The sequence below is a fragment of the Physeter macrocephalus genome, chromosome 14, assembly GCF_002837175.3.
Source record: "Physeter macrocephalus isolate SW-GA chromosome 14, ASM283717v5, whole genome shotgun sequence".
Lineage (NCBI taxonomy): Eukaryota > Metazoa > Chordata > Mammalia > Artiodactyla > Physeteridae > Physeter > Physeter macrocephalus.
In genome coordinates this window covers 77,630,942-77,649,013 of record NC_041227.1, presented here as the reverse complement: position 1 = coordinate 77,649,013, position 18,072 = coordinate 77,630,942, and the positions used below count along the sequence as shown (strand labels likewise).

Here is an 18,072-nt window from a genome sequence, read left to right as displayed (position 1 = left end):
GGTTTCTCCCTTTTGCATCCACCTCCAGGGCTCAGTCAGTGGCTTGCTGCAGGGGCCTGGAAGAGGAGCTGACCACACTTTCTTGAAGGGAATTCTGTACTGAAAAACAAATAAAAAAACCCCTGTGCCCAACCCGACCTGGGCAGCCACCCAGGCAGGGTTAGCATAATGGATCACCTGGATCTTCCTCCTGAGCAGGCCCAGACCCTCGGGGCTCCTTTGGGATCAGATCCTGCAGCTCTCCAGCAGCATCCCGACCTCCGCTCTGGGTGAGCAGTGTTACGTGAGGTGTTATCACTCCCCTGGAATCCGCTGGCTTTCAGTCTGAGCAGCCCCTGTAACTTTGTGGGGTCGTGGGGCCTGCCTGATCAGGCTGTGTGGAGAAACGAAACCAGAGAGCAGTCTGCACAAACATTTATTTACAAAAAACCAAGTTACATATGGTACAGGCTTTTTACACACAGTAGTTTAAACCATTATTTTATGTATTTTTACTACCAGAAGATAAAGAAAAGAATTTAATAAACTAATCGTTTTTGCTATTTTTATACAAAGTGACAGGTCATGCACATTTTTTTAAGTTTTAAAATCTTTTGCTAAGTGCAAATACTAGATTCCTCTCTCCAGTTTTAAGGCAAGAATGGGACGGCTGCTGGGCAGTCTCTCGCTCCAGGGAGCAAGCAAGCCAGACCAGAGGGGAAGGCGTCAGGCTGCCTCTGGGACTGCTCTGTCCCCCAGACAGGGGCTGATCTCTCGGGGTGTCCTGTCGTTTGCATCTTGCAGCCACTGAATGGTTTGTCTGATGGTTATGGCGCCCTCTCCCCCCAACCCCATCACTAGTACAGACTGCTTCTCCAAGACACGAGGCACCTACAGGGCCATTTTGCAGACATGAGGGGGCTCATGCTCGGGTCAGAACTTTCGGCGAAAGGGACTGTGCTACATCTGCAGACCTGCGAGCCACTCCACAGCCTGGCTCAAGGAGGAACGTTCCCAATCAGGCGCCCTCGGCTCAGAAAGGCAGGAGTGGTTCCCTAGCTGCCTTGTGTGGCTAAAAGCAGCCAGAACTCATCTCAAAAGACCAGTCTTCAGTTTGGCCTTGGGGGAATTGTTCTGGTCTCCCTCCTGTGTGGCAACATTTGGACCTTCGCATGCCAGGTCCTAGGGCAGTTGCTGGACCGCAGTGTCAAGGGCATGCAACACGAGCCCAAGGTCTGTCCTTGTCGCTGCCCCAGGACCTCCGCGGAGCCATATACCCTGGGCTGCTGGGCAAAGGTGGAAGCTGGTTCACCCTGGGCTGCTGGGCAAAGGTGGAAGCTGGTTCCTTTGTTGGATGATGAATTGGGTCAGAGACCCAGAAGGTTCTGGTGGGCTGGGGTGAGCACTGTCACCAGTGGGGCAGGTTCAGCACCTGGGGTCACCCTCCCCATCTGGTGGGACATCTGTTGGCAGTTCACAGCCCTCAGAGACCCTCCCTTGGGGAAGCACAGGGAACATGCTTTAAAGGTACTTGAAGAAATCCTGTTGCTGTGCCCGAGGGCAGGGGCAGGAAGCCCGGTAGGGAAAGGCTCCTGGCAGCAGAGACTCAGTGTAGCCTCTCTTCATGCACCCCCACCCCAAGCCCAGGGGACCACCTATCCACAAACCCCAAACCCAGAGGAAAGACAGCAATAACAGGCAACCTGGCACATCACCTCTCCATTTTAATCTCTGAAAAACATCTGAGAGGCTGATGGCAACGGGTGACCAGACGGTGATGCCTGGTCCCGGGTCTGTCCCCTCCTCTCTGAGGTCTGTGTGAACTTCTGGGAACCCCACAGCCACCAGAGCTTCAGCAAGAGGAATGGAGGCCAACACAGGGAGCCAGGCAGGTTCATTCCCCACTGAGGCCTCTGCTCTGCACGTGGGCTGGAGCAGCATGAAGTACTGCAGAGCAGGTGGCTGGGGTGAGGCTCAAACACCTGGCTGGGGCTGGACAGCAAAAGGCAACTGGGAACATGGCGGGGACTCCCAAGCAAACCCACAGCCGGACTCACCTGACCTCAGAAAAGGGTAGCTGCCGAGCACAACCCGGGCCATGTACCCGCTGGGCAAAGCCAGCGCCACCGTACCTTAGGGGAGAATCTGTTCAAGGGAGAATCTGTTCATTACCTGGGTGGTGGCAAACACGGCTCCCTGGGAGAGCCACCAGGCCTCTGTCACAGCTACTTCAAAAGGATCTTGTGGTTGGCAAAAATTTCAGGACCATCCCACCCTTATCAACTGCCAGGCACGGGGCAACAGATTTCTTTGACTTTCCAGACACTGAGGGAGAGAAACTAGTAGGCCACAGAAAACTGGAAAAGTTCAAAGTGAGTAAACAGCAAATGTTTCTTTAGATAAACTACAAACATCCCATTGCATGAAATGGCTCTCTGTGGTCTCATCCGAGAGGATCAAGACGGAAGGCGAGACCCTGGAACAATCACTGTGGTGGCGGCCTGGGGTACTGCACTGGGACACGGTCCACAGCCTCCCCAACCTGAGCTGCGCTCCCAGGCCTGTGGACATCGCTCTGCCACTTAGACTAACTGGCTCAGGGCAGTGGAGTGCACCTCACTGTAGGTGGGCTTCAGAGCGAGGTGGGTAGAAGAACCAGGCCTCCACGACACGGTCCCGAGCTCTCAGCTCTCTTGAAACTGCACTACTTGTTACTTCACTTTATTATGGATCACACTGCTACGGTAAGGAAGGCTTATGTGGTTTTTAACTGAGAGACTTCTGTTGTCTGCCAGGGGGAGGGGATGGAGGCAAACATTTCCCTTCATCTATTTCTGCAGGGACGTGAGTGACAGAGACGGGCTACCTTGTGGCCCAGGGCCACCACGTTGGCTGCTGGGACGGCAGAACTCTTCAGGAAGAGGGTTTTGCTGCCCCCTTATCTCTGGCCCAATCCTGTTACGGGCACCCAGAGGGTACCAGCCTGCTGATCACTATTCAAGGAGCACTGGCCCTTCCCAGGAAGAAATCCAGCCTATCCATTCAAGAGGCAAGTCCGTCATCCCTACTTAGCAGGCATGGGCACAGCCATCAGCCTTGGGGGCGAAGGAGCATCTATCCAGCCTCCAGCCTGCACGGGATGCTTGGCGGGGCTCCTGGGAGGGGTGGGGCCTGGGTGTCAGAAGCGATGCCGCGGCTGGGGGCCAAAGTGCATAGGCAGGTTGTGCTCCAGCGGCACGTGGACGGGGGCGAAGTCATAGTTGACTCGTACATTGGGCAGAGGGGGCACATAGGGCGCTGGGATGGGGCCCATGTTGAGGGGGAAGTTGTTGAACATGGGCCGGACGGGAGGCAGGGGGAAGGCTGGGTGCACAAAGGCGTAGGGGGGGATCTGTGGCTGGTGCAGGTTCTGTGGGACGGGCCTCGGCAGGGCTTCGATCCTCTGGACTTTCTCTGGAGGCTTCTCCAAGGGGGGCCCAATGCGTTTGAAGGTATTCTCTAAAAAGAAGATGGGATTTAACAGAGAAAACAGTTAAATTGCACTGTGCTCAGGTCTGGCTTGGAACCAGAGCTGCATATCCTGATCCTGGTCCCAGGGGCCCTGAACTGTAGGCCGACAGCCTGGAGCATGAGGGCAGACCAGGAACCTCCAACTTTCAGCATCATTCTTCCCTGGGGACACAGGAGGGGTGGCCAGGCCAGAATAAGGCCGATTAAAGCCCAAAACGTAGCATGCACGCATGGGTGCATAGCCCCCTAACCAGCCATCACCAAGGACAAAACCATACTTCCCACCGAGTGTCACACTCCACAAGGATCACCTTGGAAGGAGGCAGACTGATCCGGCTCAGAACAGGTGGAGCTTCTGTGAGAGAATTTCCTTTAGAGCCCGTGCGTGGATGGCCACTTACAGAAACTCCATTTCATTCCTCTCTAACCTCAGAGGGGCCTACTGTCTTTTGAAGTCTGCTTTGGCTTCTATTTGCTTCCTAAGCTCAAACTCACCCCGTGGGACCTCCTGGCCATCAAGAAGCTGCTGAAACTGTCTCTATGCTTTCAGGGCCTTTCCCAGAGGGAGCTGGATATGTGGGTAGGGTGTGTCAGCGGCCACCTGAGGGACAGCACTCCCTGCTGGTCCTTGGCTGGGTGGAATGCCAGGATCCCGATGCAGGCCGGCAGCGGGGTCCCCTCCTCCCCTGTGCACATGGGGTGAGTGAGTGCAGGGCCTGCCTTGGGGAGCACTTGCCTCCATTCTTTCTTTTCTGTTCTTCTTCGGCCTCCTTCTGGATTTCCTCAATTAGCTTCTCATCATCTTCCTAGGAGAAAGGAAAGAAGATGACAAGCTTGCTCTCAGCCAGCTCCACGCAGCGCTGAGGCCCTCCCGGGGCGCTCGGGAGGCCGGCTTGCTGCCGATCAGCAACGGGGCTAAGCCAGAACCTGCTGCTGGCCAGCGAGGTCGTGGGCTGGCCTACCACCCATTCCCAGTTCCCCGAGAATCTTCTTCCTTCACCATTAGACGGCTCCCATGAGGAAGCCCATCTGAAAGGCTGGGACCAAGGAGCGGGTCTGTGCACTGCAGGTGGCTGTCTGGGGGCTGGGCTAAGAGAGCCTGCTCTGTTCACTCAGCTGTAAGGTAAGAACTTCCCATAGCTCGGAGAGGGCAGACTGATAACCCAAGGGTTTGGGGTGGGGGTGAGTCTGGAGCGGGCAGGGCCTGAGGAGTTTCAGATCTTGAGTCTACAAACTCTTGAGCGCAGAAGCCCTCTCTGTAGAGCCCGAAGTCTTGCTGGCTCCCTGAACTGAGCTGGACAAAAGACTATGCAGGCCTGCTGAGTCCTGAAGCTGGCCTTTAGCTCCTAGACAGTGGTGGGCTGTAGAAGGAGCAGCATCCTGCCAGCAGAACAGTGGCCTGGGCCACAAGGAAGGGCACAGCAGTTTAAGAACAACTCCCCTGTAGACCTCACCATCTCCCCTTCCCAAACTCAGGCTTGGTAGGCCTGCTTCGCTAATGGGCCATTCAGACTTGGATTATCCCAGCCTGGGGACGGGAGCCAGAGAGGCGCCGGGCACAGGCAGATGTGTGGGCCTCACCAGGGAAACTCGGGGGTCTGTGCCACATACAGTTCCCCCATCTCCACCTGCCCCAGGCACCGTGAACTGGGCTGCTGGCCCGGGACAGACAACCTGAACCATGCCCGTTCTGTGTAATGTGCTGGGGGTTCAAACCACTCCTCAGCGGCCCTGCAAAACGGCTGGGGACTGAAAGGACACTCGCTGGATTGAAACCACCACCAATACGGTGCATGTCTTTGCTGCCAGCCTCAGGGCTGCCGCTGAACCAGCATGGCCATGGAAGGCATGGGATTTAAGTCTACCCGCCACGAGCTGGGGCTCGACAAAGAGCAGAGTAGACACTGCAGCCACAACCTGAGCGTGGCAAGTGCACTGATCAAACTGAGAGACAGGCAGGCATGTTCTGTTTCCTGGGGTCTTGCAGTAGCTTCTCCAGGAGTTAAGGGCAGTCAAGCTGGGAAGAAGTGAGGAGAAGGGCAGTGGTGCCCAGTGTGGGGCGGGGAAGCATGAGCCCACTTTCCGGACTCCCAGAAGCCTCTGCTAGAAACGTGTGTTGCCCCAGACGACGCATCAGGCAAGGCCTCTCCACACGGCCAGTGTGGTCTGGGTTGGAATACTGTCAGTGATAACTCTGGATTTTTCATGCTGATTGGATGCTCTTGACTGGCTGACGTCACCCATGGAACTTCTGGGATGTGAATGGAGGGCCACAGAAGGAAGTGCATGGGCTGGAAAGAACACCTGGAAAACCCTGGCCCAGGGGAGAGCACAGCAGCCTCAGCGTGGAGCTGGGCAATGGGCAGTCTGTTACTAATGTCATAACCAAGACGGTAACTTGTGATTTCACAGACAGTTATGGCCCCTCCATGATCCCGGAGTCATGAGTGTCGCTCACTCAGTGTGCACTGGACACCTACGCTATAAAAACCCTAAGACATGGTCATCCAGCCTCTTTGTGAACTCTCCAAATGAGGAAACTTACTACTCTACACAGCAATCACTAAGCCAATCAACACTAAGGGCTCCAGTAATGCAGCAGGCTTTGGTGGAGGCAGTCTGAAGCTCTCCATGTGAATGTCAAGATAAATTCTACCACTATCTAGATTAGGAGCTGGCAAACGTCATTTTGGTGCCAGTGGCAAGCCTAGGAAAAAAGATAAAAAAAAAAAAAAGTAATCTAGAAAAATGGAAAGTAGGAGAGCTGTTGCTCTACACTGCTCACTGAGTGACCTGGGCAAATTCCTGAACATCTGAGTCTGGGCATCTCACCTGTAAAATGGGCTGTTGTAAGGACCGTATGAGCTCAATTGTGTAAAGGACCCAGCACAAAGCAAGTACTCCTTATCAAAGACAGGAAAGTTGTGAAAAATGGCAGGAATAAAGATTTCAGAAAGATAAAAAGTTTCAAGAAAAAGTGGTAAAGATTGGGAGATGCTCTAACATTTCTCTCAGTGGCTTCTTTTTTTTTTTTTTTTTTTTGTGGTATGCGGGCCTCCCCCTGCCGCGGCCTCTCCCGTTGCGGAGCACAGGCTCTGGACGCGCAGGCTCAGGGGCCGTGGCTCGCGGGCCCAGCCGCTCCGCGGCATGTGGGATCCTCCCAGACCGGAGCGCGAACCCGGTTCCCCCGCATCGGCAGGCGGAAGCGCAACCACTGCGCCACCAGGGAAGCCCCTCAGTGGCTTCTTTATGGTATGAGTGAGGTTTCCTGCCTCTGGTCATTCATTAATTATAACTGCTAGCACTACATCACCCTCACCCTCACCCCACCCCCACCACCTCATCCCTCTTCTATCACATCACCTAAATGTGCTCATATGCCCATCAGTACCCAGAGGGACACCTAACGCCTCTGATGGCATAGGAAGGCCCCTTAGAAACCAGCCATTCTAACTTCCTTCTACCACAGAAAGTAAGGTCTCAGAGCAGGTAAGTTGTTCAAAGTTATGGTTAGTTCGTGGTGGACTAGGCAGTGTCACTCAAATACATCTCCTGGAGAAAATCCACAGAAAACGACTCTGAAGGTTCCCTGTCCCTGTCGTTTGATTTGAAAATGTGGAGGGTATATATATGTATGCTTTCATTCAAGAATATGTATTGCGTGTCCAGTATGCATCAGGCACTGAACTGCATGTACAGCTAAGAATAAGGCAGACCTGGTCCCTTCCCTCATGGAGCTTCTATTTTTGTGCTGCGATCACAATTCCAGCTGGCATTCCACTTTGGAATTCTACATGGGCTTAAAGAGTAATTTCACAGCATTAAAGACTAACCCCTGACCCCCACCCCCTCTTTCCCCTCAGACTGTCTTGTGACATTTCTGTCAGGATAAATGAAGAATGAGGGATACTTTCTGAGTAAAAGATTCCAGGTCTCTTATAGCACTGTTAAGGCTATGGATGAACAGGGCATCTGACCGATTTTTATCAATACTAAGTTTCCTGTGATAAATCCGAATGCTCCTGGTAAAAGTTTGCCCCGAATAAATGCAACGTAAGAATTTCCTTAGGTGGGTCTGAGGCACTTGCACAGGCAAGTGTGAGTTGAGCGTCCTGATACGGATCTGCCGGCTCTCTGGAGGACAGAGCAGCCAGGTCCACCAGCTGGCAGAAACTCCCAGGCCACCACTGAGAGTTTTTCCGGGGTTGGGGGGCGGGAGAAGCCTTAGAGCCTTGAGTTCTTCACCTTTTGAAGAGAGCCACCTGGAGCCTCTTCCCTTCCTTCCTTTGCTCTGATCACTCTCCTGATTTGTTAAGTGGACTCAGGACTATTTGTCCTTAAGCTCTGGCTTTCCCTGGTTAGGCAGTGCTCTTACAGTCTAAATACAGTCTGTATTTCACAAGAAAATGTCAGCACTCAACTATTTTGAGCAGTGATTGTTACCATAAAGAATGAGCGAATTGTTAGTTACACCTAGAATATGGGTTAAGCGTTTCAGATTTCAACTTTCTCTAACTGGTTGGAGTCACAGGACACTATATTTCGAAACTAAGAACTAAAACACTTTTTAATATATTTTTTTAAAGATAAAAATTACATTTTCAGCCAAATATGTTAGACTCTAAGGGGGAAGACTTTTTCTTCATCTGGGGTAGAATTGCCTTCCATAAGCAGTTTCCCTTGAGTATTTAAAATTCCTCAAGTCAAGAGTGAAGGCATGGGCTTCCCTGGTGGAACAGTGGTTAAGAATCCGCCTGCCAATGCAGGGGACACGGGTTCGAGCCCTGGTCCGGGAAGATCCCACATGCCGCAGAGCAACTAAGCCCGTGCACCACAACTACTGAGCCTGTGTGCCACAACTACTGAGGCCGCGTGCTACAACTATTGAAGCCTGAGCACCTAGAGCCCGTGCTCCGCAACAAGAGAAGCCACCGCAATGAGAAGCCTGCACACCATAACGAAGAGTAGCCCCCGCTCACCGCAACTAGAGAAAGCCTGTGCGCAGCAACGAAGACCCAATGCAGCCAAAAATAAATAAATAAAAAATAAAAATAAATAAAATTTTAAAAAAATTAAAAAAAGTGAAGGCAGACTGAATTGTACACTTTAAAAATGGCAAATTTTACTTTACCACAATTTAATAAATTAATAATGTTAAAAAAAAAGAGCAAAGGTAGGTTTAGGGTTGATTTTGAGATAAAACATGAGGACTGGTCCCTCATCAGAACGCTTCTTGGGTTGGGTAAGTGATACATGGGGACATTAAGGCTTTTCTAGAGGTTAGTTCCCTTGGGAAACATTCTACGCATCCCAAGTGTCATCATTCACGGTGAATAAGGACACTTGTGAAAAAGTCTTGCCATTCTGCAAATCTAGGACACACCTAACCTGCTGAAAACAGGGAACAATAGGAGGAAAAAAGATGATGAGAGGGCCAGAGGTGTGTGGGCTGGATCACAGAATTAACTGTCCTCCAGCTCCACTGCAGGGCCTGAGTCACTTACAGGAAATCCAGGCATGCTGGAGCAGCCCCCACCGTAGTGAATTTTATCTTAAAGCAGCACTGGCTTCCTAACAGGCAGGCAGCTGGTGTGATGGGACTCCAGCTTTGGGGTTCCACAGACCTTGGCTTGGGGACCCCTCTACCCAACACGACTTAACCTGGAGCCTAATCATTTCCATAGCAGGTTTACTGTGAGAAGCAAATGACCTCACTTTTTATAAACTGCCAAGCACAGTGATAGTAATAATGGCTTACTGTGTGCCAGCTCCTGTTCTAAGCACCTCACATAGATTTCATAACAACTCCAGGAGTTAGGTACTATTAATTAATCCCCATATTACAAATGAGGAAACTGAGGTTTTTAAAAATATTTTTTCTGATCAGGGATCGAACCCATGCCCCCTGCATTGGAAGCACGGAGTCTTAACCACTGGACCGCCAGGGAAGTCCCACACATAGTAAGGTTTGAATCCAGGCCTTCTCAAAGCCTGAGCTCTCAAGCACTTCAACCAGTAGTTTCTGAATAGAAGCTTCTGGAACAGTATGACTGGAGGGGCCCAGAGTACTCTGCCTGCCCTGAGAACTGTCAGAGGTGACTATTTTTAGGCCCTGCTTTGCTCTAGAAAGAGTGTATCTTGCTCTCTTTGAAATATAAGAGTTCCTTCTCTTTGAGATGGGCAGAAATCTTAAATCTCCTTTCTCCACTGAATAAAAGAAGGGAATAGGGCAAAATAAAACACCTCTACTCAAGGAGATGAACAGCCAGTACAGTAGAGAAGGGGACACTTCCCTGAAAAATTCCCATTTTCCTGGGGTCAGCTCACCCAGAAGTACATGTGCCATCACTTGGAACATCAGGTCTCTGACTGGCCTCCCCAGCACCTGGCCTTTGAGACAAAGCCAGCAGAACCTTCTCACCCAGAGTGGGAGCCGGGAGCTTGGGGAGAAACCAGAAACCTAAGGTGCAGGCCAGGCTCTATCACTGAGGCCACAGGACTTAACTGGCTCATGGTAACTGAGTCGCCTATGCTCCTGACCTGGGCGCTGTTCCAGGCCATCTCCAGATGTCCTTGCCTTGTTGACATGTCTTCTCATGAGGCCACCAAGTTACTTGTATACCTTGGAGTCCCATGGAATTTTCTCCTTCTTCCACAAAAAGCCAGGGTTTTGATTCTCATACACATTAAAGCCATCTTGGGAAAAAGAGTTAAAACACAAATAAAAAAGTAATTCCTGGGACTTCCCTGGTGGCACAGTGGTTAAGAATCTGCCTGCCAACACAGGGGACACGGGTTTGAGCCCTGGTCTGGGAAGATCCCACATGCCGCGGAGCAACTAAGCCCGTGCGCCACAACTACTGAGCCTGTGCTCTAGAGCCCGCGAGCCACAACCACTGAAGCCCGCACGCCTAGAACCCGTGCTCCGCAACAAGAGAAGCCACCGCGATGAGAAGCCCACGCATTGCAATGAAGAGTAGCCTCCGTTCACCGCAACTAGAGAAAGCCCGCGGGCAGCAACGAAGACCCAACGCAGCCAAAAATAAATAAATTAAAAAAATTAAAAAAAAAAGAAAAAAGAAAGGTAATTCCTCACCAGAGAGAACTCCTAGGAAGATTTTGGCAATTCCCATTGGTTGTTTTTGTATCCACATCTCACTTTCAAAATCCCTGAGGCTCCCTTCTAGAAGGCCACACTCTGCACACTCAGGTCCCACTTCCCTGTGTGTACTGCGCTCGGTCACACACGCCTGCTCTCCAAGTGTCTCTCCCAGCCACAAGGGGCTGGCAGGATCCTACCCACGAGGAAACAGGCTCTGACAAGGCAGTTATGTGTTGAAGGTCACCAAGTAAATGATGAAGAGTGAAATTAGAACCAGGGCAGGGCCAGGCTGCTTCTTCTGGGCTTACAGCCCCCAGCGGAGCCCGGGCAGCTCTGGACTCTGCAGGCAATCAGAGGCCAAAGGCCTTGGGAGCAAGCTATTAGGGGTCCCCCTGACTGCTCTGACCCCAACAAGGTTGGAGGCTAAACCGAGCCCATTTCAAACCTGAGCTCCCCTTCACACCCTGCCTGCCTTGCTTGGTCAGTGGGTAACTGTGGGAGGAACAGACAGCTCTGTCCGGACTCACTGCACTGGACACCTCGACAGGCCCTAGTCAATGTCCACCAAGGGCAACATGCACACCCCAGCATTCCTCTCCTTGGCCTTTGGCTTGGGGTTTAAGATGGACCCAGTAGGCCTTTTCTGCCCTCTTTCTGGCCCCTCCTCATCTTGGTGAAAACCTTTAAACAGATCCACAGAATATGCATATAAGCAAGTCTCAGACTGACCATAAGGAAACGCCAGGCTAGAGTAGAAGTGAACCCCACAGCACTTTCCATCACTACGCACGGCCACTCTGGGAGGGGAACCCACAGACCACCACTGAATGTAATGAGAACTGGGATGGGAACACGTGCAGCACCCACAGTGGGCCAGTGCACCCCAAATGCAGTGCTGAGGACAAAGGATCACAGCAGAGAGTGACATGGAGTCTCGCCGCCCAGCAGATCTGGAAGAATGCTTTATATAAAGAAACGAGGGGTTGCATCTTAACAGTGAGAGGATTTTATTTCCTTTCCCTGAATTCCTCTGAGCTCAGCAAGATACAGAAATGCTGGCCTAACACAGAAGACTCTGACACGCTTGCTTCACATGGAGGTGGGTAGGCAGCGAGGCACGGCAAGAGCACGAGGGGATGGCAGGGGCCCGGCCTCTCTGAAACACCGACTCAGCATGCCAGCTGCCGGCAGGAAGTGAGGGAGAATTCACCAGAGAGGTTTTAATGAAGAAAAACAACTCCAAACCCCAACTCCTTAAAACATGTCCTCAACAATGAAGCCCCACAGCTCTGCCCATGGAGCAGGGTCTGGATGGGAGAAAAAGAAGGAAGAGAAACTGCAAGTGCTTAAAGGGAAAAAGAGAAGGTTTCCACCAATCAGATATTGACAACAATCACCCGCCACCGGCTGAAGGCTCCTAAAATAAACGTTTGAGTACTTAGCACACGGCTTGTTCTTGCGAGGCTTTTAAACATCCTTTTGAGCCCGTTTTCTTCAACATTTCTGGACACCAGAGCTGCCAGCCTGCTTGCCTGCTGCCAGCCTCCGGTGACCATGAAGGGAGGGTGGTGACTCTTCTTCTCCATTTAACCTTCCCTCCCCGTAAAAAGGAGACTGAGAATTACAAGTCAACCGCTGCTTCCCTCCTGCAGTTTTGGGGCTGGGGCTGGGGCTGGGGTCCAGGTCATGTATGGCCACAGCTGTTGTTAATAAACTTGCAATGATTTCATAAAAGGCTTCCAAAGAGCTGAGGATTTAGTTTCAAATTATTCCCAGATTGGCTGCAGATCGCCGAGCAACACCAGACCCTAACCCCCCAGCGCCAGCTGTCCCCCTGCAACAGGAAATTGGGGGGAGGAGGGTGCAGCACGGCCCGGAGTGGCACATGCTGTGCAGCTGGGGTCTGGAATGGCCGGGGAGGGGGTGCGGAGGAGGTCCGGATAATGTGCTGGGGAGGAGAAAAGACTGGACGGCTCTCTGCTGGCTTCTGCAACTATCTCCTCAGGTCACAGAGGCCTGGAACGCAAACACCTTTCTATCTAGAGCTCCCCGCAGGGACCCGGAGGCAGCATGGGGTGTGGCTATGTTGTGACTCCTGTCAGGGTCAAGCACTCAGCCTGGGGCCTGCTGGCATCTGCTGAACATGACACATGCCATGTTTACCAGACTGGGCCATACTGTGGCCCTCCTTGGTACAATCCTCTAGTGACATCTAAACCTGACTGGGGACACTGTCAAGGCCCCTTTCTACCATCTGCAGCTTGCTCAATGGGGAAGGGTCCAGCGAGGGCCTAGCCCTTTATGGAGGCCTGCTTGATTCACCGGGTGCAGGGACCCTGCGGACAGCTATCAGCAAGCTCCCGTACTTGTGACCTCTTGCTCCACAGAGTGGAGACTTGGGGAGTGGAAGGAGCTGACAGTTGGCTGAAGACCTGGATTTGCATCCTGGTTTTACCAAGCGACCTGAATCTTGTTTTCTTCATCTGCAGAATGCGAAAGTGGTCCCGCCTCCATGTTGTAACAGAAACGGTGTTTAAAACAGTGACTTGAAATAAAATGCTAAGGCCAACTGTGGAAGTTAAGTGATGGGGCAACATGGGCATTCACTTTACCATCTTCTTCACAGAAGGTAAATTTTAAAAGTTAAGGAAAAAAACCTGAAACTGAAAATTAGTTACCGAGCTAAACTCTGGAATATCTTTCTGAAGATATTCCCTAAAATGATCTCTACCATTTCCTCCTCAACCCTGTCTGAAACACTTTTACTTCCTCTTCCTTTCCCAGGCCACTCAAACAAGCGTCTCAAAGGTGCCCAGTGCCCTCCGTGCCCCTGACCCATCAGGAAGACAGACACTGGTCCAGGCTGGGTGGTGCTGGAGCCAACTAAGGGGTGAAAGCAGAAAGCAGCTTTGTTTAAGATGCTGAGAGAACAGAAGACCTGAGATCGACACATGCCACGTTTTTATTTTTTTAACTTTGGCATGCAGGACCTTAGTTCCCAGACCAGGGATTGAACCTGCACCCTCAGCAGTGAAAGCGTGGAGCTCTAACCACTGGACCACCAGGGAATCCCCCATGCCACCTTTTACTGACCACAATCTTCTGCAAGTTTCTTCATTTGTAAAACTGGGATGATACATTGGCCTCAGAGGACTGTCAAAGAATTGAATATATTAAAACATATTAATGTCAGGTTCAATCCACTGCAGGCTTGAGAAAAATAAATAATTCTCTTAACCAAATGGCTAGACGATAATGATGCCAAATTGTAAAGTGGCTGTTAAAGCCCTAGGGTTTTATTTGAACTGAACATGCTTCAAATTCTTATATTTAAAAAACAAAGAAGTTGTAGAAAACAATTCTGTGCAGTTTCTGGTAGCCAAAACCCAAGATAAATACCGACTTTGTTTTCTATTAAAGAGAAAATGCTCTTACGAATTTTGCCCCACGTCTAGAATCCGGACTGCCAGATGATTGCTCTGAACGTGGCTTCTAACAGTAAGATGTAACTTGTTAACCCCCTTAAGTTACCACTCACGGACAAGAAAAAAGTCAGCACATATGGGGGTCCAGTAAAGTCCCGGGGTAACTATTCCCCCACTGCAAAATAATGTTTGTTCATTGATGTGTTGTGATTTGGCTGTGCATTGTGACCCCTAAGCTAGAAAACTGTGGTTTGTTGTGACTGGTTTGCTTCTGTTTTCCTTTTTTCCTTCTTAAAAAGACATCTTGTTTTTACAAGACTCTTGGTTGAATGTTTTGAGCTTATTTCTGACAACTAACAGATAACTGACAGCTTTCTAATATGCAGTTAGTTCAGTTCCCAAGCAATCTCTAGTCATTAAGGATGAAAACTCAACTTCTCTCCAAACCACGAAGGGATAACTCCCTCATGGACAAATGAGAGATTCTTCCTGGCCTTGCCGGTTAATTAAGCCAGAGAAAAGGCTGGATGACAGGGCATGCTTTGTTTCCCTGAACTTCTGAATGGCTTTGTGTTCCCAGAAGCCCCAACAGATGCTGGGTTGGAATTCAATCGGTCTCCTGGTGAGAATCAAGGAAACGGGGCTGATCCCGGTTTTGATGGGAACGGGACAAACGGAACAAAATCTCTGGCTGTGGCTACCAGAGGAAATCGGAGGGATTTGTATTTGCCTGACCTTCCTTTCGAACTTTATTTTGAGCAAATACAGAACCTTTCTCAGGGTAGAAGACGACAATTCAACATGAAAATGAGAGGCAGCTGCATGCTATGGCACCCAAACAAGGTAACAGAACACGAGAAACGTTTATAATCAATTCCATGTGTGGGAAGAAAAGGGAGGTGGCAGGAGAAGAACAAGAGAGAGCAGAAAGGAAAACGGGGCTGCGAAGAAACCAGACTGCCTGCCGCACACACCCTGCCGCACGTGGTAACTCCCACGCTGCTCTCTGCTTCTGGAGAGGAAAGCAGCCTGAGGAATGCTTCTTAGGAGCCCGCTGAAGAAATAGACCTTATTTCTTCACCAAGTTCCTAGAGATGCTCAGGCCCCAGTTTGCTTGCTGGATGGGACTGAGGAACCGAGTCAGTGGAACTGCCAGGGTCTGGGAAATTTTGTCACAAAAATGCAGCGTGGGTTACCTTGGAGAGCACTTCCCACTGTGGACCACACCTCCCTCCACTCAACCAGCAACAGAAGGATGACTGTTTATTCCAAAGTCGCTCCTTTCTTTCAATTATTTCCTCAGTGGTAGGAGGGCAGGCTTGCTAAGGGTCTTACTGGGTCATGGAGCTGTGGAATAAGAGCAATTCCTGGGTCCCTCAGCCCAGTTTTCCACCCGGGAGGAGACTGTTCCTGACATGCAGATACCAGGTTTTCACAGAGGACTCAGTGCTTTACAAAACTGTGGGGAGTTCTGAGGATTAGGATTAGGCCACCAGCCTGGTCTGCTGCGGATTTCAACAGGGGCCAGCCTGTTACCCTGACACCTTTTCTTATCAGGCATATGGAGGTGTTCTGTATGAGGGATAAAGATTGGTGGCTAACAAGACTTTTTTTTTTTTTTTTTTTTGTGGTACGCAGGCCTCTCTGTTGTGGCCTCTCCCGTTGTGGAGCACAGGTTCCGGACGCGCAGGCTCAGAGGCCATGGCTCACGGGCCAAGCCGCTCCGCGGCATGTGGGATCTTCCCGGACCAGGGCACGAACCCTGGTCCGCCTGCATCAGCAGGCGGACCCCAACCACTGCGCCACCAGGGATGCCCTAACAAGACTTTTATCTTTGACTTATAAAGTTCTAGCTAGAACAGTGTTTTAGATTTGGATTAATGGTCAATCTTTAAAAATTGGGAGATTTCACATTAAAATACAGATTTCCAACCTCTCTGGAAAATCTGAAGCCATGGTAACTCTGAGCACAGTCCCATCTGGCAACAAACTATGGGGGCTTAGGCCAAGTCACTCGTGTACTCAGGGCCTGCAACAGCTCCCAGCACACTCAGTGAGACCCACGTCCTGCTTCTGTGCCCACCTCTCTCACCTTCCTCCCCTCGTTCACCCCCTGCAAGCCACACCAGCCTTCTTTCTGTTCCACCAATAGGCCGAATCTGTTTTATTTCTTTGGCCTGCCTTGCTCCTCCTCTGCATGCAGGTTTCACTGTAAATGCTGCCTCTCAGAGAGGCCTGCTGAGATGACTCCCCCCTCCGGCTCCTGTCATTCTCCACTGCATCATTCTTACTGTTCCTATACGGTACCAACCACATGAAGGATCTCTGTTTTAAACTTAATAGACTGTAAACTCCAAGAAAACTAGTCCTGGCAACAATGAATAGTTACAAACGAAAGAACGGATGAATCTATCATTTCTCCAGGGATCTGAATGAAATTTTTGTCACACATTAAATTCTTATGGCACTGTTCCTGGTCTCTACCTTGTCCCCTTGATCTATCTGTCTATTCTTGCATTAGTCTATGTGATTTTGATTTGTGCAGCTTCAGAGTAAAAATTAGTCTCACTTTCAAAATTACAGGTGATTATTTTTTTTTGTGGTACACGGGCCTCTCACTGTTGTGGCCTCTCCCGCTGCGGAGCACAGACTCTGGATGCGCAGGCTCAGCGGCCATGGCTCACGGGCCCAGCCGCTCCACGGCATGTGGGAATCCTCCCGGACTGGGGCACGAACCCGTGTCCCCTACATCGGCAGGCGGACTCTCAACCACTGTGCCACCAGGGAAATCCAAAATTACAGGTAATTTTTCAAGAAAAAAAAATAAATCTGACTGAATTTAAACGGGAATTGCAGTAAACTTGTAGATTACTTTGGACATAAGTAATCTCTCTGTAATACCAAGTCTCCCCTTTGAGGGACAAGGTGCATCTCCACTATCCAGGTCATCCTCACTTGCCCCAGTGAAAGCTGACTCGTCAATGGCTATCCCCAGGCCTCCGCAGGCTATGGTGCAGCTTCCTTGCTAGCTCCAAGTTGGCAGGGTATCTATCCACTGTTATGCTCAATCGTTTTTTTGGTAGAACAAGTCTTCTCACATACTACATTGCCATCCTTACAGAGCAACTTACAACTGACTAATAGTAATACTATCATGGGCTTCCCTGGTGGCGCAGCGGTTGAGAGTCCGCCTGCCGATGCAGGGGACACGGGTTCGTGCCCTGGTCCGGGAATATCCCACGTGCCCCCGCGTGCCACAACTACTGAAGCCCGCGTGCCAAGAGCCCGTGCTCCGCAACAAGAGAAGCCACCGCAATGAGAAGCCTGTGTACCACAAACAGTAGCCCCTGATCGCTGCATCTAGAGATAGCTTGCGCACAGCAACAAAGACCCAACACAGCCAATAAATAAATAAATAAATAAATAAATAAATAAATAAATAAATAAATAAATAAATAAATAAATAAATAAATAAATAAATAAATAAATAAATAAATAAATAAATAAATAAATAAATGAAATTTATCGTTATTATATACATAAAAAAAAAAAAGGACAAAGCGTATTTCTCCACATGTTCAAGTCTCTTCATGTCCTTCAATATGGTTTTATAGTTTTCTTCATACTTCTTGTTAAAGTTCATTTCCTGGGTATTTCACGATTTATATAGCTACTGTGAACGGCATTCTGTATATTTATTTTGTATCTAGCCATCTTTCACTGCTTCTGATGCCTTTTCAGTTGATTATTTTGTCTTTTCTCAGGTTTAAAACAGTAGGTTTGCCTTTTTTTTTTCTTTTTTTTTGGGGGGCTGTGCTGGGTCTTCATTGCTGTGCGCGGGCTTTCTCTAGCTGTGGTGAGCGGGCTTTCTCTAGCTGTGGTGAGTGGGGGCTACTCTTCATTGCAGTGTGCGGGCTTCTCATCGCGGTGGCTTTTCTTGTTGCGGAGCATGGGCTCTAGGCGCGTGGGCTCAGCAGCTGTGGCTCACGGGCTCTAGAGTGCAGGCTCAGTAGTTGCGGCACATGGGCTTAGTTGCTCCATGGCATGTGGGGTCTT

General features: G+C 50.3%; 1 protein-coding gene across 4 annotated transcripts in view; it reads right to left on the bottom strand.

Moving 5' to 3' along the window:
- Positions 1-407: 407 nt before the first annotated feature.
- The window catches only part of RNF216 (ring finger protein 216), a 185,589-nt gene continuing 167,924 nt past the window's right edge, over positions 408-18,072 (bottom strand). For all 4 annotated transcript variants that reach the window (XM_024118990.3, XM_024119000.3, XM_028499609.2 and 1 more), the window contains exons 16-17: positions 4,226-4,295; positions 408-3,477 (exon numbers count right to left, since the gene is read on the bottom strand). In XM_024118990.3, the coding sequence (XP_023974758.1) occupies positions 3,158-3,477; positions 4,226-4,295 (390 nt within the window). In that variant the 3' untranslated portion in view covers positions 408-3,157. The remainder of the gene's footprint in view (positions 3,478-4,225; positions 4,296-18,072) is intronic.